We start from the raw sequence: 24,982 nt of genomic DNA, 5'->3' as shown, positions 1-24,982 counted from the left end.
ATTTATTCGTAATGTATGTGTTGTACGCGTCGCTATAAAAGTTTTCACACCCAACGTTGTTCACATGGGTGGGGGGAGGGAAAGGGGGCGCGCCGGCAGCTTTCGGCGAAATCAAAATGGCCGTCAAGCACACAATAAGTAAGTTACAGCTGGAAACTTCAACCTTTATTATTTTTCTCGAGACAAGTTAAACATTCGCATATTTTCGAGGTTGCTAGCAATACATTATACACATTAAATCTAAGTGCATGTGTCAGCGAATTCCGCGTACACCTGGCGATATCATATTAGTCAGAGAAACTATTCTTTCGCGTCGACAAATTGGATTTGACGTACTGCATGTTGCTGTAACGTCTCGCCGCTAGTTTTGCTGTTGATTAATCATGTTTGCGGCGTGATAATTGTTTTAGCTTTACTGCAGTTCAGTGTTAGTGTTCAGATTATCGAACATATCGGTGTTCGACGAGAGATGTTTCCTCGCGCTTGTTTTCAGAATCCCCTACGCTCGTAGCAGACGCAAGTTCCGCTTGTGGGCGGAAACCTGCTGGTTCATGTTAGGTAGTCAATTTTGCTTTTTTCTCCGTTCTTTTTCAGTCTTCTAGGTGACGCTCACCCGCGCACACATAGAAGTAGCGTTAACGTACCATGCATGGTTGATCGCTTGCGTTAAGCCGGTAGTACGTAGTAATATTTCGCTATACTAGATTCACACTGGTTGATTCGGCTTGATTGCTGAGTGCGGATAGCCGTAGTGTGCTCCGCCGGTTCTCGATCGCGCTTGGCGGTGTGTTTGAGCAGCTGTCGCGGCCGACGCCGGACCTCTCTTTGCCGTCGTTGAAAGGGGGCGGGGAGACTACGTCAGGGAGGTGTCCCCGAGGATGGCACCTGCTGCTGCTGCCCGTCGTTTTTCTTAGTAGTCATTTTGATTTGTTTTGTTGCGACGTTGGAAAAACGTTGGCGGCTGCGCAACGAAAAAAAAAAAACAGTGGTGAAGCAGCACAGCAGCATCCTTTGAAACAGTAGTGCGTGGGTACCCGACGCACAGTGAACAATGATCGTTTTAGACTCGAGCATGTCTGGCGGCGGACTCCTTTTATCGGTCACGGCCATTGAACGCGAACCGCCGTCGCTCAGAGTAGGCTTCCTCAGAGCCTCCTTGATAACGCTAGAGGTCCATGCCGGACTCCGTTTGTGTGCGTGTGTGTTTTCGGTGTGTTCGAAAGAGTAAAAAAAGATACCATCACCACCACGTTGAGTCAGTAGTAATTATACGAAAAATAAGTAATTCCAGATGACAGAGATAAGTCCCATGTATGCCCCTAAAAGGCCCACATCCAAAGGAAGCCGTTCGGTTGATCTCCCAAGAGTGTCCCAGTTCGCAAGGTCGTGAAAAATGTGTCATCACGGACAAAATTGGGGCGTGGAATCGGCATGCGAATTATTTTCTGCGAATGTGCACCAAACAACGCCTTTGTGTTGGCTCATTTTGAAATTCCAACAAGCTGCTTATTTGTTGTGTTGTTATTGTATAAGTATTTATGGCGATGATTAACAGTTGGGATTGCTTCACGTAGACCATGTCTTATCAGTGCGCTGTCATTGTGAAAATATAAAAGGCCACACTTGTTGCATTCATTGGTCAGTAGCACTTATGCAGTGCGAATGATGAGTAATATTTGTTGCTAGATTAATGTATGAGTTATCGCGGTGACGATAAGTAAAGGGATTGCTTCATGCAATGTGTTATCAATTTTCTGTGATTGCAGCCTCACTCGTAGGTGACTTTCCAGTGCTCCCTGTATAATCAGGATGTGATGCCTGCTGCGGGAGCAGTGTCGCTACATTGTTGTGCCAAATATTGTGGCAGGCCCGATTTGTTAATTGACAAGAGTGGTTGAAAAGCAAAGGGAGTGCGCTTCAGTCCACACTTTGACATTGAACTGTAAGTAATGCAAAGGAGTATCGGAAGAGTTGCTCACTTTGAGAGACCAACTTGTGTGACTTGATGTAAGGCTGCCTCTCTGTAATAAAGGCTGGCCGAGAGCATGTTACAATTGCAGAGCATGTGCAAGGGTATTCCAGTGGCCATGGCATTTCACCGCTGAGCTCAAGGTCACAGGTTCGCTCCCGGCAGAAGTGGTCGTATTTCTATGGGGGCAAAATGCAAGAATGCTCATGCACTTACATATAGGTGTACATCAAAAAAAAAAAAAAGAGAAAAACTCGGGTTGTTAAAATAAATCAGGAGCCCCATACTATGGTGTGCCTCATGCTGTCATCCTCATCCTGTCAGCAAACACATGAGATGCTGCAGAGGGCCACATTTAAGGAGTGCTCCTGATTGGTCAAAGAACCCCATAGCTTCAACAATGTGGTGAGGAACTAGCGTGGTGGAATATAGAGCAGGGCTGTGCAGCATGTGACCCAGAACGAAAGATCTTTATAAAGAAATGTGAGAATAAATACATGAAAAACAGCAAATGAATTACAAACTGAACCTTGGAGAACACTCTCTCACTTTTCGACCGTCTTTCAAGAAAGTTATAGCCCATGGGTTTGCAAGCAGATATTTAGTGGCCCACGGCCATGTCTGGACTTCTGTGGTGGGCTCATGCTGCCCTCAAAGAAGAAAAATGGCAATGCTGTCGCCATGCACAATACACAAAATAAGATGTTGGCAGTATCCGGAAAATTAGAATGGTGTAGAAGTGCAGGAATTCTCATTGGGAGCAGATGAGATAGACACAAAGCCACCAAACATATTCATAAGGTTTCCAATGCCATACCTGCATTATTGGTACACCCCCAATAATTGAATCGAACATGAATTTTCTCTGTATATTTCACTAGAATAACACCAAACGAACTGCCTTTCAGCTAGCAAAAGAAGCAACATATTTCACGAAAGCGGGGCCCGTGTGGCTCCCATAAAGATGGTTTTGGTCCTTGCTGGTTTTGAGTTGTGCAGCCCGATCTAGAGTAAGGACCGTGCCAGTTTCCAGTTGTGGAGCCTGCCTTTGTGCATTGCTGGCCCATGCCAAAGCACCATGCTGAACTGTAGGCATGATCTAGGTATCGATTTGCAGGGGTTAGTTGTTGAATGCACCACCAGTTTGCAGCAAAGTGAATGTTCGCCTTCATCTCAGTACACTTTCTACTTCCTGCTAAGAAATGCCCAGAATGACAAATCTGGGTGAAAGGAAAATAACAATAAAATGAATGCGCTAATTGAAAATCCTGTTTGCATAGTATTTTTCTTAGTGTGCCCATAGATCCATTTTTAAAAATCTGTTTGCTTGTTTTGCTCAGGAAAGGCACATTGTAGGTGGCTTCGCCCTCCGTATGTCAATAAAGAGACCTCCATTTTTTTCACCAGTCACTTGGGCTTCTTCTTATGGCATAAGTTACACTGCGCCTCTATCTTGTCCCTCACATGCTGTACCGGGAATTTTTTGCCCAATAACTATTCACAATGGGAGTTTTACGAATGGTATGATTGAAGAGCTCTGGACGTTTTGCATTTACATTTGTTTTCCTGTGGGTTGCTTAGTGGTCGCTGCTCAAGCTAGACAAGTGGTGTGTTCTGGTGAGCATCTAATGTTTGTGGGGTTTACATCCAACGTTACGATTCTTAACACTGCTATGGTGCGTTGGTGCTGTGCGTTTTTATTGGTGGCTTCACCACACTGCCTGCTACTCCACGTTCTTATGCCTCCTTGAAGTCCTTGAAAAACTGTTCAATATGAAAAAAGAGATTCAAGGGCCTTTGAAACTCTTTGAAAATACCTGTGCTCCTTCCGCATAGTGGCTACGTCATGGACATTGTCTATCAGCAAACAGTCCTAGATATTTTCTTTCTAGAGTGTCACCAGACGATTGAAATGTGGTGTGTCCGCAGCCACCAATGAACATCGTCGCCATTGCGGAGCTAGACGAAACCGCACGAAGTTGCGCCGCCATTTTGTTGCGGTTTTTTGCTGGTTGGCTCGCTCTGCAACCATCGTGACTCCATTTTTGAGCCCCAGGCTCTAAAATACCTAGCGGAAAGTAACTTTCGGTCATTTGACTTTAAAACACATCAAGTACCTTCAGCTGAAGTGGGACACTAGTAGCAATCATGCCAGAAGATGACTGACATCATTGCAATGGGAAAGTCAACTTAGAAAAGTGACTTGAAGGACTTGAAGTGTGCGTTGAACTCAACAGCTGCTTATTTGCAAAAAAATTGCAGCTAGGAAATGTAATTTTTTTTTTCAGTGTATGTGTACGAATGGGAGGTTGGTTTCCCTCTCCTTGAAATCTGGCCTTTGGTATCCTTGAAATCTTTTAAACTTCTTTGAATTCTGTGTGAAATGTTTTGCACGAACCCTGCTGCTACTGCTCTTGTGCATGTGCCGCTAATGTAGTTTTGTTTGCTGGTGTGGCACAGGGCCGAGAGCTCTTGGTGCCTCAGGCAGATGTAGAAGAGCGTTTTACGTGTGTGTATGTGCAATGCGCATGCACGTGTAGGAATGGAGATCGGATGCAGCACACTTCTGTGGGAGATGCATCTGTTGCATTCATTGCTCATCACCGACCGTAGGCCCCTTGCTACACTTTGTTGCAGGTTAAATTTGTTTACTGGCATGCTTTGCTTGTCTATGTCTTGGAACAGTTCACGTAGAAGACATGCACCAAATGCATCCGTATGCATGATGCATAACGACTTAAAACGTTGGAATATTTGTCACAAGTCGTATTGTGGAATATATGAATTGTGTACATACAGTGAGCACAGTCAGTTATTCAAAATACAAATCAGTGTTTCAAACAAATGAAATTGTATTTATTTATGGCGTCCATGTTATTTGGCGGTCACCTGGCAGGCCATCTGTTACAACTTCACAGTACTTCAGAACCATATTTCTATCCCACTGGTCAGTTGTCACAGTGGCCATGATGTGATGGAGAGCGCAAGGTGATGGGCTCAATTCCTCACCATGGTGCCCTCATTCCATTGTAGGGGCAATGCAAAAACAGTAGCGTACTTAGCTTTAGCTGCGTGTTAAAGAACACTAGGTTGTCATTTAAACCACTCACCACCGTGATGCCTCTACTCGTTACAGTATTGCATTGGTACATTGGTAAGCAATCAAATGAATTGCTATGGAAATGTTCGTGACTGCGATTGTAACTGTACGCTGATCTGTTTGCAGAATCTTGCCCCGTTGGGGGTCCAGGATAGCGGGCATTACCCTGATCCACCATGGCAGAACTCGAGGCGACCCCTTTGCCTGAGGGCAATGGTCTTGGCCCGCAGGGTGCAGTGGCCGCCACTAAAATTGATGCTGGCAGCTGCGATCTGCCCCGTGACCACAACGACTTCGACGACGGTGACGACGACGACTTTGGACACTTTGCCACTGCCACCGCAGCACCTCCAGCATCTGCAGCAGACGTGAAACACATTCCAGCAGCAGATGATGCGGTCACCTCTGAGGTGGCCGTACCATGTGATAGCACCAATGGGACGTTGTTGCCCAATCTGTGTTTAGGTGACAGTGATGATGACAGTGAGACTAGTCAGGACACCAGCGGGCTTGCACGCCGAGCTTCAGCAGAACTGCCATTCTCCAGTGAGACCAGTGGCGTCAAGAGGGAGGACAGCTTTGATGACTTTCAACAGGCGCAGGCTGTAGTGCCACCATTCGAGGCGGCGCTTGCACCGGTGGATGAAGGAAGTGATTTTGCTGACTTTGAGCAAGCATGTGACGCAGTGGGGGTAGATAGTTGTGAGTGGGGTGACTCCAAAGGGGGCGGTTTTGCGGACTTTGCAGCTTTCGGGGATGCGTCGAAGACTGCCGTGGAGGATGGTGACTGGGCTGATGATGGTTGGAAGTCGTTTGCTGGTGCAGAGGACAGCGGAGCGACATCGGTTGTGTTACCTGTAGTATTGCCACAGGAAGAGACTGTCTCTAGTCAGGTGCGTATTGCTTTCTGCATTCTCATTATCCATTTGCCTTGTGATGTGTAAGGGAACATTGTAGGGCAATAGGAAATTATTTTCTAACTAGTGAAACCTTCTTTTGCAATTGGGTTCAATAACAGCAGAAAGAAACATGGCAAATTGTTTTTGTTTTTTAATTTCGGGTCCGAACCTCGGTGCTGGTAAGGCAGTGTGATATCAAGGATTTAAAAATGTTTGTCTTATATTTAGACTGTGTTTGCTCAGGAAATGTCTCAAAACTTGCTAGGTTGACCCTTTGCTTCTTGTAGAATACATTATTGTCGTTCATTCATAGACAGTTCTGTAGCCCCAAGCAAGTGCTGTGAAAATCCATGACGCTGTGTGGCACTCAAAATGAACTTTGGGAACTATCATTTGCCATCATCTTGCAAATTAAAAAAAAATCAATCTGTAGTCATCTTTACAAAAAACAGCTTCAAACTCAGCAACCATGTCTCTTGTGAAAGTCTAAGGAGATCTAGGGAAACCTTTGTCTGCATTAATGAATTGACTCGTGCAGCACTGTTTCTAGTTTGAAATGATATACAGCATTATGGAAGCAACTGATGTCAGTCACAGTCTGGATAAAAAGGACAAGACCCACTTCACCTGCTTTATTTCGTTAAGGGTCAGTCAATCAAGCATGCTACCGTAGAGCTACATCCATTGCCTCAGGTGCAATGTCTTAATGGATCTCTTACCAGGCCCCATTGCAAATTTTAGTTATATGTTGGAAGTTGTAGGGTGAGGGCCCTCTAGGCAGCATGTTGTAATGCGAAGCTTTCTTTGCTAGCCACCCCGGACTTTCCTCACCATTGCTGCCACCTGATGCTGTGGGATGGTGGCGTCATCTAGGAGTTATGGCTTACACTACTTTGCCCGCATTAGTGGAAGGTAGAGGGGGGAAGCCGACTTGCACATGCAGGTCGTTGGCCCCTGGCAGAGAGGGCGAGGGGGCCGCTACATGGAGAGCCACAATGAGATGGGAAAGAGGGCACCCGAAGAGACGGCCTCACGTTGCGCATTTATTGCGCCGCCTGGCAACCGCGTGGACGGTCGCATCTGCGCCTCCAAGGGTGGGTCGGGTGCACCAAATAAATGGCGCAGAAACCATGCTTGCCCCTATCAACCGCTGGACGCTGGTTACGTTCGAAGGTGCATTGCAATGCAAAGCTCCTGGTTCGGCGCTTCCTTGAGTCGGATGAGTAGGTGCGCGTGAACAGTGCCTTGTAAGCAGCTATATAGACTCGAACAGGGCACATTGTATCTGCTGCATTTATTTTACAAGAATTTTTCAAATTATGTCATGATTAGAGGGCATAGGAGGAATTGAAGCGTTGCATTGACATGCTGCCAAGAGGCGAGCTTCACTGCCTCTTGCACTCTCCCCCTTCACCTCGACTAGTGTCACCCACTAGCGACATTCTTTCCCTGCTTTCTCGCTTACTGCAGCCGTGGAAATGCCTGATGTTTCGGTCACGAGCCCCGCCTCTTTTTTTTTTCTATGCGGCACACTCCCAGTGGCAGTTTTGTGCATTCTGCGTTGGAATATTTACCAAAGTCGTGCGCCTTAGTCCCCGGCGATGCAGGCACCGCGTCTTGCGTAGAGGCATTTGTGCCTGTGACCTTGACTCTAGCTGGAAGCGAGGCTCCCTCAAGAGGAAAGACATGTGGACTTCTGTTTAAAGTTGTAGCTGTTCTTGCGCAGTTCAGTTGTTTATACTTTGCAAGGACGATTGCTACCGCGTGATCTATGCCTTGTGTTTGTCCGTTTACAATGCCCCAAACATGGTGGCACATCCTTTAAATGGACACTAAGGGGAAGCATTAAATCAAATTAGACTGATATATTAGTGATATATTAGTGATATATAGGTGAGCACGCATCCCTTCCTCAAGCTTGGCTGTGGCCGTGCATGGCGCAGCTAAACGCATAGACCGTTCACATGCCCTATCTTGGAGCTAATTTGTGGCAGATGCAAAGATTGGGCCAGGTGAGATGGCTGGTCACTTCATGCGCGCTGTCTTTCTGTGTGCCTAGTGTTGGAGGTTGCATAATCTCAAGTTTCAGACATGCTGAAGCGCGAAGCAGCTAGAATGGTTTGCTTCCCTCTGTTTGCACTCTTCATCAAGCCAGCGTTGTGACAGCGAGTGTTCATGGTCATCGAGTGAGATTTCCTTGTGCTTGCCTGCGCCTGAGTGACACCATGCTTTTTAATTTAGTTAGGAAGTGAATGTTTACTGCAATTTATCCAGCCAATAAGACTACAAACCTTACATTGTGTAGATTAATAGTTCGCTATCGCTGTTGGTTATTTGCCTTTTGAGCAAAACTACAACATTTTGCTTTGAGGCGTAATTATAAGTGATTATAAAATAAAAGTTACCTTCCGTACACCTCACAGGAATAGACAACACCTTCCTTGCTTTTTTTTTCTGCCAGTACTTCGCAATTTTTGTTTCTCACATGGTATTTTACTGGCTACACTTTGGAGGTCAGCTGGAAGTACGTTCAGCCATGGCAGTAAAGAGCCGCCAGCAGCACAGCCTGTGTGGAAGCCCCTGAGCGGCCATACAACCAGACCATCACTGAGAACATGCAGGCAGCTTTCTTGATGTACAGTAGGACCTCGTTGATATGTTCCCGTTACGTACGTTTTCCTGGTGCGAACGTTCGCTATCAAGAACACAGAAAATGATCCAATAGAGTTACGCTCATTTTTTTACAGCTTACTGGTTCATATGTTCCGGGAAAGCACAATTTTTTGGCAGCAACGTTCAGTACGTCGCCAAACTGCGATCGTATGGTATGTTCTCTGGCCGCTAGATCCCATGTAAACAAAAAAAATGCGCGAGGTGCGCACGATCGAGAACAGCAAGCCGCGGCAGCTTCACCGAATACGCTCCCACACGTCTCGTGTAAAACGTCGGTACGCTTTCAGTTTTTTGTTTCGGTACCAGCAAATTTTCTCCGGGGTCGTCGTACACAGCATTCATAGTTATCGCCACCAAACCTATTGCGATAAACATCTTCACCTATCTGTTTTACACGGCATGGTGCATAGTGCCATTGGTATCGTACTGCATGCTTTTAATAGGTGATAATTCAAACGTGCCGCCGTTCCCTGCTGCAGGCGGCGCAATGAGGGAATCACATTTTGTTTTGGTGGCATCCGGCGTGGCCCACCAGCTCAACATCATTTTGGTTTCCCATTGCCCTCTTAAAACACCACAGAATAGAAAAACAACAAAACACGTTTTGGGCCGCCGGACCAGCACTAGCTCAACACGTGACAATGTCTCGTGCTGCAATGATCCGCGCGGCACTTCGCATTATGTAAATGTCAACAATAGTTGAGTCCCAAATTTATTTTGTTGCTTTGGATTGTACGTTTTTCCAGTTAGTACGTTTTTTCTCGCGGTTTATTCAAAACGTATGAAACGTACGTGTCATCTTTCAGAACGGCCAGCAAACAGACTCGCTTAATCAGCTTCGCTGTCTTTGGTGTGTAAGTTGACCAGATTGGCATACATTCGTGAAACATTTTCTTTGGTTCTGTAAAAGGGTGATTTACTAATGCAGCTCCAACATCCTCTTTAGTGTTTCTTTTAACCACAGTAAGCATTGCAACATTCGCACACCCACTATTTTCAGCTGGTGTCGGGAGAGGGCTCATTTGAAAACCTGCTCCAGAGTGCCTACGCCCTCGAAGAGTTGAGTCCGGTCTCTGCAGAGGATAAAGACATTGTGGCTCTCAGCTGTTGCGAGGTTCATGTAAGGTGAGTGCTTGGTGAATGTTGTTGCGACATTTGATTGACATCTTGTGTGGCTGCACGTTGAGTGTATGTCTGTGCCTCAATTATGCAGCTTTGGTCACTTGCATACGTCAGCAGCAAAGTACCTTATTTATTCGCATAATGCTTACACCCCCACATTGGCCATCACAAATTGCACATACTTTCTGTAGATTTTTTTTTCTTTTGCTGGAGTAATCATTGCACCCTCAAAATTTACTGCAGTGTCAGTCGTATGCTTGCTTTGATGGCAGCAGTGTTGATACCGACTCTGGATAGGTCGAGTCATTGACATTATTTATCCGTTTATATTTATTACCTCTAGGTTTAGGTAGCGTCTGAAAATAAAGGGTCTGCAACTAAAGGCTACTGCTTGCATAAAACCTGTTTCAAAGTAACACTTTGAGTTCACAGTGGCGAGCATGAGAACCCCAATTTACAGCCACTTTATTTTTCATTTTTCTTTTAGCAGCTAGAATGTTCTAGGGTTAGGAATTTTTCCCAGTCTAATAATCATACCCCCTAACTTCACATCAGTTTCTCGTGAAAAAATGAGCTGCCATTATTTTAGCAAATACGGTAAGCAGAACTCACTAGGACTCGCTCACAAAATGTTTTTTTGTTTATTGGGCGTGAGCTCCACCACTGGAAAAGCGGACGCCACTGTCGGCGTGACGTGGCATGAGGGATCACGCGGGCACGGCGGCCACATCGGCTGCTTCAGAAGCGCCGAAGCGCACTGAAAACGAAAGTTTAAAGCCCCAGCTGCACTGCGGTTCTGATTATGTGGTGAGGTTTCCCCACCTTTGGTATCTGCTTGACAGCATTTGAAATCACTATAATAGGTAGTGACTGCCTTTAGGAGGCGTGCTGCATGGTTGGCTACTGCTCGGTGCCGCAGTGTTGGACGTACACAACGGAGCCTGGTGTCAGCCTTATTCACACGTAGCCGGAGGACATGAAGCTGCGTGAAGTTTGGCTCGCGAAACTTAGAACTGGCAAACAGCTATCTGCTCCAGCTCTTGTATGCAGCAAGCACAGATGCGAGGAAGATTTCTGCTACGGCATCGGGACTGCTATGTTCGGCGAATAGCAGAAAACGTGCCCTGAGACTATCGTCCGTGCCCACTGCCTGCTAATGTCATGACGCTTTATTTGATCTATGAACTTGTTGACACTAGATTCTGGCGAGTTCACTGGAATGGAAAGGGAGCGGTAAGAAGCACATTTAAAAAAGCCATGGCACAGGGTGATGTTTGTATTATGAACTAATGTACTGGATTACGAAAAACAAGCAGTGGGAAATCGCACGCCAAGAAGACCGATAAACATACAGTGCAGTGCAAATTGAGAAACAGTATTGAAACGTCCAAGAATTCAGAAGAAAAAAAAATATTTAATCGTCACAACGGCACATCACAGTCGCCATAGGCATCGAAGTTTGTATAGTGAAATTATTTTTTAAGAGCTCTGATAGCGTCCACGCAACAACAGTTGCTTGTGTGCTGTCAAATACTCACATTCTGCGACCTAAAGCTCACGGCACGGTGCGAAAACGCGCTCACAGCAAAAGCAAATCATTGTGCGTGGACACGCATTGCATGGACATGCAATCGTTTGCTGCGAAGCCGTGCGATCGCTGCATTGAGGTTTCATTCTGTTGTGCTCCATTCAATTATACAGACAGCCCACTATAAGAGCATATTTCACATAGTTTGTTCTCAGCGTTTGCCTACCTTTCACACAAGAAGCCGGTTCGGGAAACTCCATCGCGGCAACCGCTCGCAGTGGCGTTCACTGTACACATTCGGTAAAGAGATAGCATTTGTAAACGATTTTGCGCTTTCAGTTTGGCCAAGATTATTATTTTGACAGTACAAAACTTCCCTCATTTCGAGAGTACTTGCCGAAATCTCTAGGAGGGCTGCTGCGTGGTGTTCTTATTGAGCGCCGTAAGCCAAACCTATAAGGAGCGTGCCGCGTTATCCCTCATACTATGCAAGGGAGGCGCTTCCGACAGATGGTGGCTCCGTTAGTCCTCGCCACCAATATGATTAGCATTTTAGGAGATTTCACTCACTTTCGGATGTCTATGGATCTGACCGTTTTCCTTTCGTGTCAACTTCGAGCACTAATTATGTGCCGCTCTCCATAATACAGTGGAACCCCGATTATACGACTTTCTTGGGACCACGAAAAAGCATCGTAAACTGTGGGCATCGTAAAATCCGAACATAAATTATGCCTATAAAAATACTATTTATTTTGTGCATTGGATTTACGAGAAACTTCACAATGTAAACTGCTAACATACTCTGCAGGGCTTGGAAACCCAAATTACCAAAAAAGTAAATGCGATAAAAATTAATGCTGCAGTACAGGTACCAATCATGCTTTATTGAAACGAACCTTTACGGTACTCCACTGCCCACTGCTGCGATTCCCGTCAGCCAACGCAAACATTAAAAAAAGCCAGTAAGTTTCCTTTTGACCTTGTTTGATCAGTGAACCAAGAGTTTTCGCTCGAGTTGGGCAACGTCCAAACGGAGGTTCTCTGCGGCGTTGCATGAACAGACAAAGTTCCGGACGTCCTCTATGTGCCGTAGCACCTCAGCAAACGTGGTAGGCACAGGCACTGCATGTGTGGCATCGTCGTCCTCATCCGATGTCGCAGCGGTGTCAGCAATAGGCAAAGCTTCCTCGATGGCGTCATCCAGCGACACCTCACCGCAGATCGCAACGTTCTCGTCAGCCTCCACATACTCAGCGAAGGTCGTGGTGAGGTTTAAACCCTCGAAATGGTCGTCGGTGAAGCGTGCATCGGCCTCGAGCGGCATCGAGGTTGTCGCGTGCTCAGCAGGCAGTCTCTCTCATAAAGCCATAGTGCTTGAGCGAGTTAGTGATTGTGCTTTACGACACGGCGGTCCACGAACTGGCAATAAAATGCATGGTGTCGAGCACAGTGATCCTTTTTTCTGACTCCCTACGCTCCATAGCCGCCAGCTGACGCTGCACTAACCGTTTCCGGTACCCTTGCTAAACGCATTTAATGATTCTGGCATCCAGTAGATGGAGCTTGCCTGTGCAGTTTGGCGGAAAAAAAAGAAACCTTTATGTTCCTCAGGCTGGACGTATTGGGTGGGTGGTATGGTGCGTTGTCCACGAATAGCAATATTTTCCTCGCCTTAGCACCCATTTTGTTATCCAGCTGCTGCAAAAAAATTGTTGAAGAGTGAGGACGTCATCCACGCCTTTTTGTTGAAGTTGTAGCTGTACGACAGCGTCTTCAAGTTCTTAAAGCACCGTGGCTTTGCAAACTTTCCAACATCGAGCACGGGCAGCCTCTCGGAACCGTCCTCGTTAGCACGGAATAGTGCCATCACACGCTCTTTGCTACGCTTGCCACCGTGACAGCTGTCACCCTTAAATGCAAGGACTTGCTCGGGCTGCATGTGGTAAAAAATACCGCTGTCATCAGCGTTGAAAATGTTGCAGGGCTAGTATGCAGCAGTCATCTTTAGCAGTGATTCCATCCACTCGTTCACCGTCAAAACGTCCACGGAAGTACTTTCTTCGCAGGAGCGGCTGTACACAATCCTGTTTCATTTTTAAAGCGATTCAGCCACCCATTCGATGCCTGAAAGTCGTCGATGCCCAGACGCAATGCCACAAGGTCCACCTTTTCTTTTAGAATGGCGCTGTCAACGTTGATCGCAGAGCTCCTTGCTTGATGCAGCCACTTTAATGAGAACTTTTTCTAACTTCTCATGCTGTCCTTCTTTTGCCGTTTTCTGCTTGAGCCCAAACTTGTAGGCATTCTGCAATATCACTGCTTTGTTTGCCAGAATCGTCTTAAGCGAAGATTCGGGTATCTTAATGTCCCGAGCAATGCTGGCTTTCGTGGCTTTGCGCCACTTTTCCGCTTCCTCAATAATATTCAGCTCATCGCTGAGCGACAGAACTGTCCACTTTCGGGACATCGTGCGTCGCATTGCTCCACACAGCTCAAAACCTCCACTGAACGTTGGTCGTTAGGATTACGACGAAGATCACGTACGATAAACCTAGGCCTTTCCGTGCTACCTTGTCGGCGATCTGCTGCTGGGAAACTGGAAGGAGAGAAATGCTTCCCCAACGCAACGAGAGGTGACGCTGCCGAGAAGGGAGGGATAAAGTGATTGTGGAGAAGAAAAGGCGTTGTTTCAGCACAGCGGGCGTCGCGAATGGCTGCTGGGGGGGGGGGGGGGGTGTAGACAAACGCTTCCCCAACGCGACGATAGGCGACACCACCGAGAAGAGACATTACCGAGAAGAGAGGGAGAAAGTGATTGTGGAGAGAATTTTGGCACAGCGAGTGTCACGGGCAGATGCTGGTGAGGGAGAGAGAAACGAACAATCAGACGAGGCAGGAAAGAAAGCTGCGCCGGAGCTAACCGGTTGAGCGGTGTCGAGCGCTCCGCATGCGGAGAGACGGAGCGAGTAAAGAGACCCATGGCACTTTTCTTTCATCCGACGTTTCGTCCCGCGCTTCGCGAGGGTCGTCGTAGAACGCGGTTCAGGCGTAAAATTGCATCGGATAACCGAAGTTTTTAATGCATTGCTTCTATGGGGACTTCGCCGGGACTGCGCTAATCCATCGTAAAATCCGGGTCGTCGCAAAACTGAGGCACGCATAACCGGCGTTCCGCCGTAGTCATCACAACTTATAAAACATATGACCGGTTACATCCATCATAACACAGATTGCTTATTGAATTAACATCGCCAGTCATCTCAAAAGGATGCCAGACTCACTCAGGCTTGCAGGTCGGTTTGAACAAGTCTACTCAGGAGCGAGATTACTGACCTATGCTTACTTGACCTTATCACTTATTCTGCACTACTTTTCCTAGAATAGATGTGTTACTTATGCACGCAATGACGTTCACATGCTCGAATATCTGTGCTAAAATTTTTGCATGGTTGCTGCCAAACAAGGGGGGGAGTAGTGAAACCCAATTTTTCAGCTTGGAATATGCATTGTACATTAAACCACATGCATCCCACAGCATGCTGGCAACATTTTAAGTCTTTGTGGTCAGTATAAAATATGCACTTAAATTTTTGTTTATACTGCAATAGAACCAATTAGCAGTGTGGCAGTGGTGACGGGTCGTGAAATGGACACGGTATGCAATTAGTTTTTTTCTTCCATGTGTATCTCAGTGGTCAATTCAAGATAATTTCTGCAGGCATTCCCGGATTTTCGCTGTTTGTGTCCTGCAAGTGAAGGAATGGCAGGCATGATTTCAATGTGTTTCAAGTCATAATGTTTGAAAAAGGCGAAGGGAACAAAAATGCCTGGGTTGTCCATGTAATTTCCACGACAACAAAAAGCGCTAGTAGGGTCGAAGAGGGGGGAGGGGGGTGGCTGTACCCACACGCCTCTCTGTGCTTCTCCAAGCTAGCTCTCCTGTGTTTCCAACTTGGGCACTTCGCATCATCTGGCGGAGGGCATGGTAGTTAAGCTAGATGGAACTCGGCGTTGGCATGGCAGAGGGTGACAGTGACATGGCACTCATATCCTACCCTGTTTACAACTAGTATACTCCTTTTTGATTATAGCCTTTAGTTGTTGACTATTGCTATGTGTTCTCAGCATGGAGGGGTATTTGATACCATTTTCATGTTCATGTGACGTCTACAAGTCACCTAACCAACCATATTTTTCTAAATGTGATTACAAAATAATGAGATCCCAGGTACGCCAAATCCCTCTGATGTCAGCCAAGAAGATCTTGTCTTCAAAAGTAAAAATACCTTTTTGATGGTGGGATCTGTTGTCTGTCTCCTAGACGAACAGCCTCATGCTCTAACCAGTATGCCACAATGCAAAGTGAAGTGTCCTTGCATTGTTTACCTAGTGGAAAAGCACCCAAGCAGTTTTAGCATTCTGCATGCCATCCTTGAACACTGTGCTGAACCCCAGAACTGGTGGCACGCAGGCAAACAACGATGGCAGCCGGTCATACGGCGCTGTCGGCACACATACACTGACAGCAATTCGTGGTCACGGGATTGCACAGAGGCACCAGATGCACTGTCAGCACTTTATGGACACAGGATTGCACAGACACCACATACTTCGGAGTATTCACACCCCTGTCTTCTTAGTAAGCTTCTCAATGCACACGCGGGGCAGAGAATACGCAGGGGTTCCTACGAAAAGCTGTCGGGGCGTCACGGTCGCACCGATGACAAAAAGACAGTAATCCCTAAACCTGCTCTCAACCCTTTTCGGAGGCTTGCCCGAGTGGCCGGCATTAACTGTCTTGCTCGTTGGTCCCCATTACTACGCCCCTTTTGGCGCCCGTTGAGCAGTGCTTCGCCGAATCGGATAATGCCGCACCGTGAATATCAGAATCTGTGACTTGCTCCATGGTGTGAATCCACCATTACTTCTAATAATTTTGTGTCCTGGTGCAGGCTGTGGGAGCAGCTCCAAGATTTGGACCGTGCCCCATCACTGAAGTTCAGCTGGAATGGCTCACAGTCATGTCAGCACCTGCTGCAGAGCCTGTCCATTGACTCTAGGAACATTGTGAGTAATAGCAGGCAACTGAAAGTGCCGGGCCGTTCCTAGTGAGTTCCTTTTACACCTTGCCCACCGTGAACTGCTGGGCAGCTGCATGGTATTTTACATTGTTCTACAGGAAACTTTGTTTGGCTGAACTGCCATTCTGTCACTGATGTCAAATGCAATTACTTCATAGCTTCATTGGGACATTCACCATTCTCATGATGGCATGATGAGAAACATTTATTATGGCGAATGTCTGATCAGCGTGTAAGGGGAATCGGGAGGTGTTTGTAGGGCCAGCTACCAAAAAATGTTCTCGCATGGCTGCATTATGCGAAGGATGCCCGAGTATGTGCAAAAGGCATGCATTCGCCTGTTGAGGGATGGGTTTGCCCATCGAAACTACCCGCTTGGCCTGGGTGATTTCTCCAGAGGGCCTCGTACCTGGACCACTCACCAACGACCGGTGCCAAATGGTTGCAGTGGCTTCTTTGTTGCACGTTGGGCATCATCTCCACATTGGCGTTAACTGTACCGTCAGTGTCCTTAGAAAGACGTCCTCTGTCGCTGGGTTCTTGCCTATGTGCGAGCATGTCTAGCAGACTCGCAGTACTGCATAAGTTTGTCGAATTTGCTATCACTGCAAGCGCAATATAGTAAAACCTCATTTTAGCAAAGTTAAAGGGGAAGCCGAAATTGATTCATTTATATCCATTAGTTCATTACCGTATAGACTCTTGTAGGAGCCGTGCCCTTGTAAGCGCTGCACGCCCAACTTGACAGCCCTAAATTTGGTTAAAGATAATTTCTATTGGGGTAGCATTCGTATTCAGTGCACCAGTGCTGCCCGCGCGCATCGTCAAATTTTCGCACACTGCTCACTTCCGCATGCCTCTACTAGATTGCAAGAGCTGTGCGTTGACCTCTGATGCAATGGTACATTTGCGGATCCAGGCTGTGCAGTAGTCGTCAGCTGCGCCAGCACCATTTTGACCAAAAGATTCAGTCGCATGTAAAGGCCACACCTTGTCAAAATTGTGAAATAGAATTGTGGCCCTTAGCCGAGTCTATGCGGCACATCCGCTAGTGCCCTTTTCTGCAATACATGCCCAGTGGGATTCAGAGCAATAAACAAGCATAAAAGACGATGACATTGCATCCCGCGGAACCGCTACATGGCCACATATGTGACGAAATTTTAATAAAACAGCAAAAGAATACTTCGGTGTGTACAGCACGACTTCTTAGCACCTGACGCAACTGTCTATATGGTAGCTGCCTTCTGTTTCACTGTGATAGTCTTTCATGCTACCATGCAAATTGAGTGCGTCATGTTCCTGTAGCATGTGGCACAGAACACTGTGGGCCTACTACGCAGCTGATCCAGGCTGATCTGCCGCACTCGTCCAGCTCCGCTGTTTGTTGAGAGGGCCAACGTATCTTCCTGCGCCGGCCGAATTTGGGCCGAACCCCACCAAAAGTGATATATTTGGTGTGTAAAGGTGTCTTCACATGGGAGACGTTCTTGCGGGAGATATAGGTGGGGTAGAGTGGCACCAGCTTGTTTACAGGAAAAAAAATTCCCGTAAATTTCCCCCGCTCATACGGGCAAGGCAGCTGGGGAGGGAGATCACTGTTAGCAGACTACTCTGGCTGCTTGTTATAGGCTTTGTTGTACACTTCACATGCAGTGTCCCAAAGGCACGAGAATTGTTCAGCCAGCGAAAAAAAATTTGTGTAATCGTCGCTTAATTTGACTATCACAGTGGCACACACGCAACGTGTCTTCGCAAATGTAACAGGGCTGCCAACCACAACAAAGCGATTGCGATATGGCAGTCACCCTCTGGAGCAGCAACTTGATCAAAGTTCCGAGGCACCAGCATAAAATTCTGCTGCCTCCCCCACCAAGCGGGGATAGTTTGCTCCATCCATACAGAATGTCCCCTCTTCCTGGGTACACGCGGTGGTGGCCTGCCATCTGGCAAAACCGGGACGTCATTGACACGTAATGCACACTCCCCACGCCAACAGCTGGGCTTTCTCCCCTGTGTGAATGCTGCTTAAGGGTTGAGTATTTTTTAGTTTTGGACACAAGTCTAGTTTATTATATGTATTGGCAGTACAATTTTATTTCTTCAAAACGATGTTTTATATACGTGGATCTCTATGGAGATTTCAAGGGTAATTTCACTTACTTTGTTATGTCCATTATTTAATTATATCCCATTTTGTTATGACAAGGCTTGACTCTAGTAACATTGGTATGCTGTAAGTTCAAGGATTTACTAATCTGCATCTCAAAGATTACCTCTTTGTTAACGATTCTCTACAACAGCTGGACTTTCTAACAGGTTCTCTCTCCCCCTCTCACTCTATGCATCCTCTATGCCCTCTGTCCCGTGCTGTCCTCCACTAACAACTACCACTGCTGTGTCGCTGTGCTGCCCACTAACCCTGCCTGCTGCTGCTGTTGTCGTTGTCCTCGTGGCCGACCTGTCGGGATGGGTGTGGTGGTCCCGTGGTGGGGCCGACACGTGCGGCAGCTGCGTAACCCGTCAGTGCCGCTGTTTGCCTCCCACCTGGGTCTGCTGGAGCCCCAGCGTGGGGGCACGGCCAGCCCCTCTGCGGAGGAGCCAGCGTCCTCCACGCCTGTCCCTCCTCCGGCCTGCTCAGAGGTAACCTGTGGCTAGGAAAGGACGCATGGCCTGCGCCAACTCCCTAGCACGTCAGGATGGCATGAAGTACACAAAATGAAAAATACAGTTGGCTTCCATTAATTCGACCCAAACGTGGCCGACGAAATTGCTCAAATTGTCCAGCCAGTCGAATTCAATGAGGGGCAAAAAAACTCCAAAACACGCTGCTGATTTTGATAAATTGCATGTGCCAGAGAACTAGCTAGTGAAGTGGTTGGTCTAGGCGTAGGCCACCAATCTCATTTGCTATTGTTGCGCTGTCATTTGATAAATGCAGAATATTAAGCGCGCAAAGCACCAGTTCATGTAGACAGCGATAATGCACAGTGTGAGAGTGATGATGCTTGCCATTAGGTGTTAATAAACTTCCGTTCTACTGGTTTCAACTGCCTATTTTTATTGCTGAGAAATCGGGTGTGCATTGGGTTTCTGCTTTGTTTAGGAGCTGTAATGTCTTCTGTATGTCTGTTTTCTATTTGAACCCACAAAAGATGTATGTTTGTTTTCTATTTGAACCCACAATAGATGGTTGGTTGGACATTCAATTTGGAAGTGGGGGTGGGAGGGGGGAGTCAGAATAGGGCAAATATTGCCAAGTGAATCAGCAATATGTTTTGGAATTTTTTTTCTGCCTCTTTCAATCAACCTGCCGGATAATCGGATCAGTTTTCTCTGTCCCATCAAGGTCAATAATGGACGCTGACTGTCTACATGGGGATTGACGGGGGTAGGTTCAAGGTCTTGTTGTGCCAGGAGCATGGGGCATCGTGACCAAGTTATTGAATTCTGATTACATGGCCAACGCATACTTTGTTGCTCTGGCCACCGTAGATATGGCTTTTGCTGTCGAGACATGCCCGGGTTCTGACGGCCCCTATGCGCAGCAGGCCGGTGCGGACAGCGCCATTCCTCCGGCTCAGTTTGACTGGACTTCGAGCGGCCTGGTAAACCCATTGGAGCAGCCGGCTGCCTCGACGTTGCTGGACCTTGAATTTCTTTCGAGCCTCTCGTCAGCCACCGTGGGCAGCAGTCCCCCAACGAGCAGTAAGTGTATCTCCAGGGCCGTAAAGCCTTTTTTCTTTTGTTCGTTCCTTAGGGGTAAATCTGGTGTTACTGCCTGTGCAACTCTGTTAGAAGGTGCTGTAGCACCTTGTAAATGCTAGGATGTAGATGGTCCAGCTGGTTTTACAGTTGCCGACCATTCATTCGGACCTTACGGGTACTGCGGAAATGTCTGAATAAACAGGTGTCCGAAAAAGCAGATTAAGAAAAAAAATGAAATTCTTTGTTTCCACGCACTTATTCGGGCTCGGCAGTAGGCTTGAAGAAATCGTGAATGCGCCGTTGCCCGCTGTTCCGTTTTTTTGCATGTCCGAATTTTTGGAGTCCGGAAAATCAATCAGCAACTGTACATGTGGCGTGGACTAGAACATGCACGTGCCTGCTAAGATAGGGCTTTCTTGGAATGAAGTGCTCATATAGAGCTTCGCTCCTCTTGTGATATGTCTCGCATTAGTGTTTGCTCTCACGTACTGAAATGAGTGAATGGAAAAAATGGAAACATGAATGATGCCATGGCAAGTGTGGTCCTTCACAACATTCAATATGGCAATGTGCCGGTGCTGTTCACAGTCAACACAATTGTACACCCTAGCACTAGTGCTTACACTTTAATATTAAATGAAGCTACTAGGTAATATTACAGAAGAAACAACATTTTGCACACCATTTCAATGGAAGCTCAGGTATTGTGGCACCAGGCATATGCAATTCAAGGTCTTCCAGCTCTTTGCGGCATTCCCACGCGTGCATCACCGCCATGATTCCCCTCTAGTTAATTCTGCAAAAGCATCCTCACGGTAGCATCTGAAGCTCTCTGCTATTCATGTGGGTTGAAGTCTCTGAAAACTCTAGGCATCTGAGTGTACCTTGCAGGGCTACCGTGGGCGACAGTCTCGTGACCAGTGGTGAGCGCAAGCCTATTAAGCTTCTTGGTGAACAGCTATTGAAATGGGGCAAGCCCATGAATCTCGTTAGATGTGATTCACATATATGTTAGTGCAGCTTGGAACAGTTGTGAATACTCTCCAAAAACTGTGCCTTAGATTATCTGTAAAATTTGCTAGGTTTGATTGTTGACTGCTCCTATGCCTCCACTTCATCTGCAGTAAAAATTTGCAGCAGTTTGGAAGGCGCATACAATGGCAGCAGGTGTTACTGTGTTGGTATTTAGCCACAGAGAGGTTAATTTGAACAAGTTTCGTAGCGTTTGACTACAGAGTGCTGCAAATATGCAATGCCACAATCGCAATTTTGTCCAACCGAAACTCGGTTGGCGGAGTACACATGGCTACAATCATCATTCAGTAAGGTATAACAGGAGCCAGTGGGAATAGACTTTCACAAGAATAGACTGTCTGGTTACTTGGTGCATGATCAGTGACTTGCACTACACGAGACATGCAGAGACACATGCGCGCATACAGACTTATTAAATGTGTGCACATATACATTTCGTAGCACTGATAATCAGCATTATGTGTATGTGTGTGTCTCCCTGCATCCCGTCATCATGTGCTACAAGCTATTGGCCTCCTTATGTTTGTACTATTGCACAAAAGTGGCTACCTTGTAAGGTGTATCCCACATGAAAAATTGAGTGCTACGATACTGACAGCTGTGGTTCATTGTTGTTGACAACTAGGTCTGGAGAAAGAATTCCTGGGGTTGAGCAGTTCTGAGGAAGCACCAGTGTCGTCGCAGTCTTCTGCACCATCTAAGCTGCAGGAGCTGTTACGGAACAACGTGTCCACCCTATCTTCAACACGCCGTCGGCCCTCGCTGCTCAGCGGCGAAGCCCAGGCCATCTTGGATAGACTCCCAGACCTGTCGTTTATGCAGGCGCGCGTGCTCATGTTTCCGGTGCACTTGGACTGATCCTTATGTACGAACGTGTAGGGCCTGAAAGCTACTGTCCCCATATTTACAATGTAGGGGAGAGGAACTTGACATGGCCCCTCAAATCATGAGCTGATGGTTGAATTTGGTATTAGTGCTCGGCCCATTGGCAGGGCCACCTGTTGTGCCGAAGAGAGGTTGTGCTACGTTGACAATTCCATTCTTCGATTTGTTCAAATGTGTTCGGCGTGTTTTAATTAGTGCCATCAGTGCACATTCTTCTTGCGAGGAGTATTTAGGAACTAGATGTATCCGTATGCATTTCTTACCACCGATAATTTATTTTGTTTGTGTTAAGAGCAAGAGCACAAGTGGCAGACTACTAGGCTTTAGGGGTTGGGGTCTATTAGATAAGGGATATGTATACGTGAGTGCAGCACACATCAGTGCTGGTCGTATCCCGACACAAAATACAACTTGGCGCTTTGGTCATCTCTCTGTAAGTGCTGAAAAGACGAATGCTTCCGCCTTTGCGCCTGTATGCGTTATTGTGTTTTCTCAGCTCTTTCTGCGCTTGCCTAATAAATGGTGTAATATGGTGGAAGTGCATGTGATGGTACTTTCGTTGTGGCTTTCAAACACTTGGCCTTTATGTAATGAATGTACCGTATTTACACGATTGTAAGTCGACCCCCCCATATCGCGTGTGACAGGGGGAAAAAAAAAAGAAGAGCATACCCGAGGGCGCATTCTATAACAAAAATTTATTGGTAGCTGGCATGGTCACTGGACTACTCATCTTCACTTGTGCCATCGTCCTCACTAGTGCTGCCATCGTCATCCCTGCTATGGTCCCACAGTGCGCCATCGTCCAGCAAAATTCCACATTTGGCAAACGACCGCGCCACGACATCTTGTGGAACAGCAGCCCACGCCGAATGCACCCAAGCACACACAGCAGCCGTCAGGGAGGCTCTTTTGACAGGTCCAGTTGGCGTAAGTTCACTGTCTTCTGCCGCCAGCCGCTCCTTGTACTCACATCGGAGCAGGTCCTTGAAAGGCGAAGATCCAGGCATGTTTCACGACTATGTCGCGCTTCACTGGCAGGGACAGATCACGCGTTTCTGCAACGTACACCGCAAGCTTGGCCTACAGCTCCGGAAAGCGTCCAGACTTCGGCCAGTGGGAAATTCACTTGCCGTCACAAGTGAAAATTTTGCTTCGCGAGTCTCCACTCTTGCACCACCCGTCCAGAAACATCGAACTTGCGGCCTGCTGCGCAGTGATTTGTGTCTTCGGCGTAAAGGATGGCAGCCCTCTTGACGCTGCTGTGAACGAGCACTGAATGTTTAGTGGGCCTGGAGCACTCATGACTGAGGAAGCATGGAAGTAGCACATAGCCGGCAGTCAAGTCAAACTCGTCATACTAAGAGCTACAGGGAAAGAGAAATGTGAGCGGTGTCTGTTATTTCATGAACTATCGATACTCCCCGCAAGCGTCGCCATTATGAGGGTGCTGCCGCGAATGGAACAGCGGCACTTCCATCAACTATCGTCACTCCCAATGAGTGTTGTGTTCACTGTAAAACTCAAAAATGTTGAAAAACTCTTCCGAAAAGCAAACAAACGTGCGGGATAGCGAAAAGCTATGGGTAGGGCCATAGAGCAAACAAAATTGTAACTACGTTGTAGCTGTCCTGATATCGTGTTGGTCTCGCTCTTTTTTGACCGTGCCATGTTTTGGTTTCGATTGTAAGTTGACCCCCCCCCCCCCACACTTCAGGTATTCAAATTTAAAAAAAATAGGTCGACTTACAATCGTGTAAATACTGTACTTAACTACTAAGGCTCTAAACTACCTGCCCACTTGCAAATGGGCCAATTGCCCATGTTTGAATGTTGCTATCGAATCGACAAACCATAATCTGTTGTCTTTTATCTGCCATATTTCAGTAGTCCATTTTCATCACTTCTGCATTAAAAGTGATTATTCTGGAATTATGACAATGCATATTTCGTGTTATGTTTGTTGGAGCTTCTTTCACGAAAGCAATGCCTTTCAAGGATTATTAAAAGGCGTGAAGGCTTGAGGAGTTGAGGCAAATCAGCTTTGTTTTTGAGGCAAAACTATACAAGATTGGATGTGTGGAATGAATGCTGACATTGTGGTATAATACGTGGTTTAGGTTTCACAGGAAATGTGCAATATGAAGATTTGAGCGAGGTTGCCAACATTGTAAAGCAGCTGCAGTGACTGCTAGTGCAGCTTTTGAGGTGCTGCTGCTGGTTTCACTTCGTTCCTCCTAAAAATGTTGTTGGAGCAGTGACAACCACACCAGTGTTCTCCTTGAGGTTTCTCACTGCTGCGGTCCTCTTCTCTGTCTTTGTCATCATTTAGTGATGGTCTTTCTACATGGCTTGCTTGGAAATGCATTTTTTTTTTCAAGGAAATTTCTTGCATGTGATAAGTGCTTAGTTTCACAAGATATTGTTATGATATTGCCTCTGATATTGTTATGTGACATACAAAAACCTAGTGCTGCTAGCACAAGTTACTGCATTGATGTGGTCTGCTGATAATGCATTGCCATTTCGACCAAAAGGACTGTTGTTCGCATATGTAGTTGCTGTATGAATGTACTTGTTTTCTTATTATTTTTTTTAATTGTGGTTTTAGCGTAGATCATGTGATGATCTGCATTGTGCCCGGCCAACAAATTGCCACAAAGTGTCCATTGTGCAGCTGTCACTGTGAAAGCTCGGGGTAAGCCTGGAATAAATGGTTTCACAGGAAATATGCTGTTCCTGTCATCTTGTCTGCTTTCAGGGACATCTGTAATGTGATGCTGATATACACAATGAAATCCTGCGAATTCAGTGCAAGCTCAGCTCACGAAACTACACTGCACCTAAACTAAAAAGTTCTAGAATTTTATGTTCTACAACAGCAATTTGATTAAAAAGCACCCCTTAGTGTCAGTCTCGGTATTAATTTTCACCTCCTTGGATTCTTTAAAGCGTGCCTAAATCTAAGTACACGAGCAT

At 46.6% G+C, this 24,982-nt stretch overlaps 1 protein-coding gene across 7 annotated transcripts; it reads left to right on the top strand.

Moving 5' to 3' along the window:
• The first annotated feature begins 78 nt into the window (after positions 1-78).
• On the top strand, positions 79-24,732 carry Afti (aftiphilin). 7 transcript variants are annotated; one of them, XM_075698607.1, is made up of 8 exons: positions 117-138; positions 1,767-1,942; positions 5,196-5,962; positions 9,642-9,766; positions 16,247-16,361; positions 18,887-19,018; positions 19,924-20,083; positions 21,744-24,732. In XM_075698607.1, the coding sequence occupies exons 3-8, from the start codon at positions 5,246-5,248 to the stop codon at positions 21,974-21,976; spliced, it is 1,482 nt and encodes a 493-aa protein (XP_075554722.1). In that variant the 5' UTR covers positions 117-138; positions 1,767-1,942; positions 5,196-5,245; the 3' UTR covers positions 21,977-24,732. The 7 variants fall into 7 exon arrangements, 6 of the variants coding, with proteins under 6 accessions (XP_075554724.1, XP_075554721.1, XP_075554727.1 ...); XR_012829565.1 differs by lacking the exon at positions 1,767-1,942 and having other exon boundaries at positions 79-138; positions 19,871-20,083; positions 21,744-21,883; XM_075698609.1 differs by lacking the exon at positions 1,767-1,942 and having other exon boundaries at positions 79-138; positions 19,927-20,083.
• The last annotated feature ends 250 nt before the right edge of the window (positions 24,733-24,982 follow it).

The sequence above is a fragment of the Dermacentor variabilis genome, chromosome 7 (genome assembly GCF_050947875.1).
Source record: "Dermacentor variabilis isolate Ectoservices chromosome 7, ASM5094787v1, whole genome shotgun sequence".
NCBI lineage: Eukaryota > Metazoa > Arthropoda > Arachnida > Ixodida > Ixodidae > Dermacentor > Dermacentor variabilis.
This window is presented reverse-complemented; position numbering and strand designations above follow the sequence as displayed.

Bases quoted from the DNA above. Each gene is read 5' to 3' on its own strand.
- Afti (XM_075698606.1), top strand. From the start codon at position 5,246: ATGGCAGAACTCGAGGCGACCCCTTTGCCTGAGGGCAATGGTCTTGGC. The intron at 16,362-18,886 runs GTGAGTAATAGC...CACGTGCGGCAG, and splicing joins CCATTGACTCTAGGAACATT to CTGCGTAACCCGTCAGTGCC. The intron at 19,019-19,923 runs GTAACCTGTGGC...CCCTATGCGCAG, and splicing joins CTCCTCCGGCCTGCTCAGAG to CAGGCCGGTGCGGACAGCGC.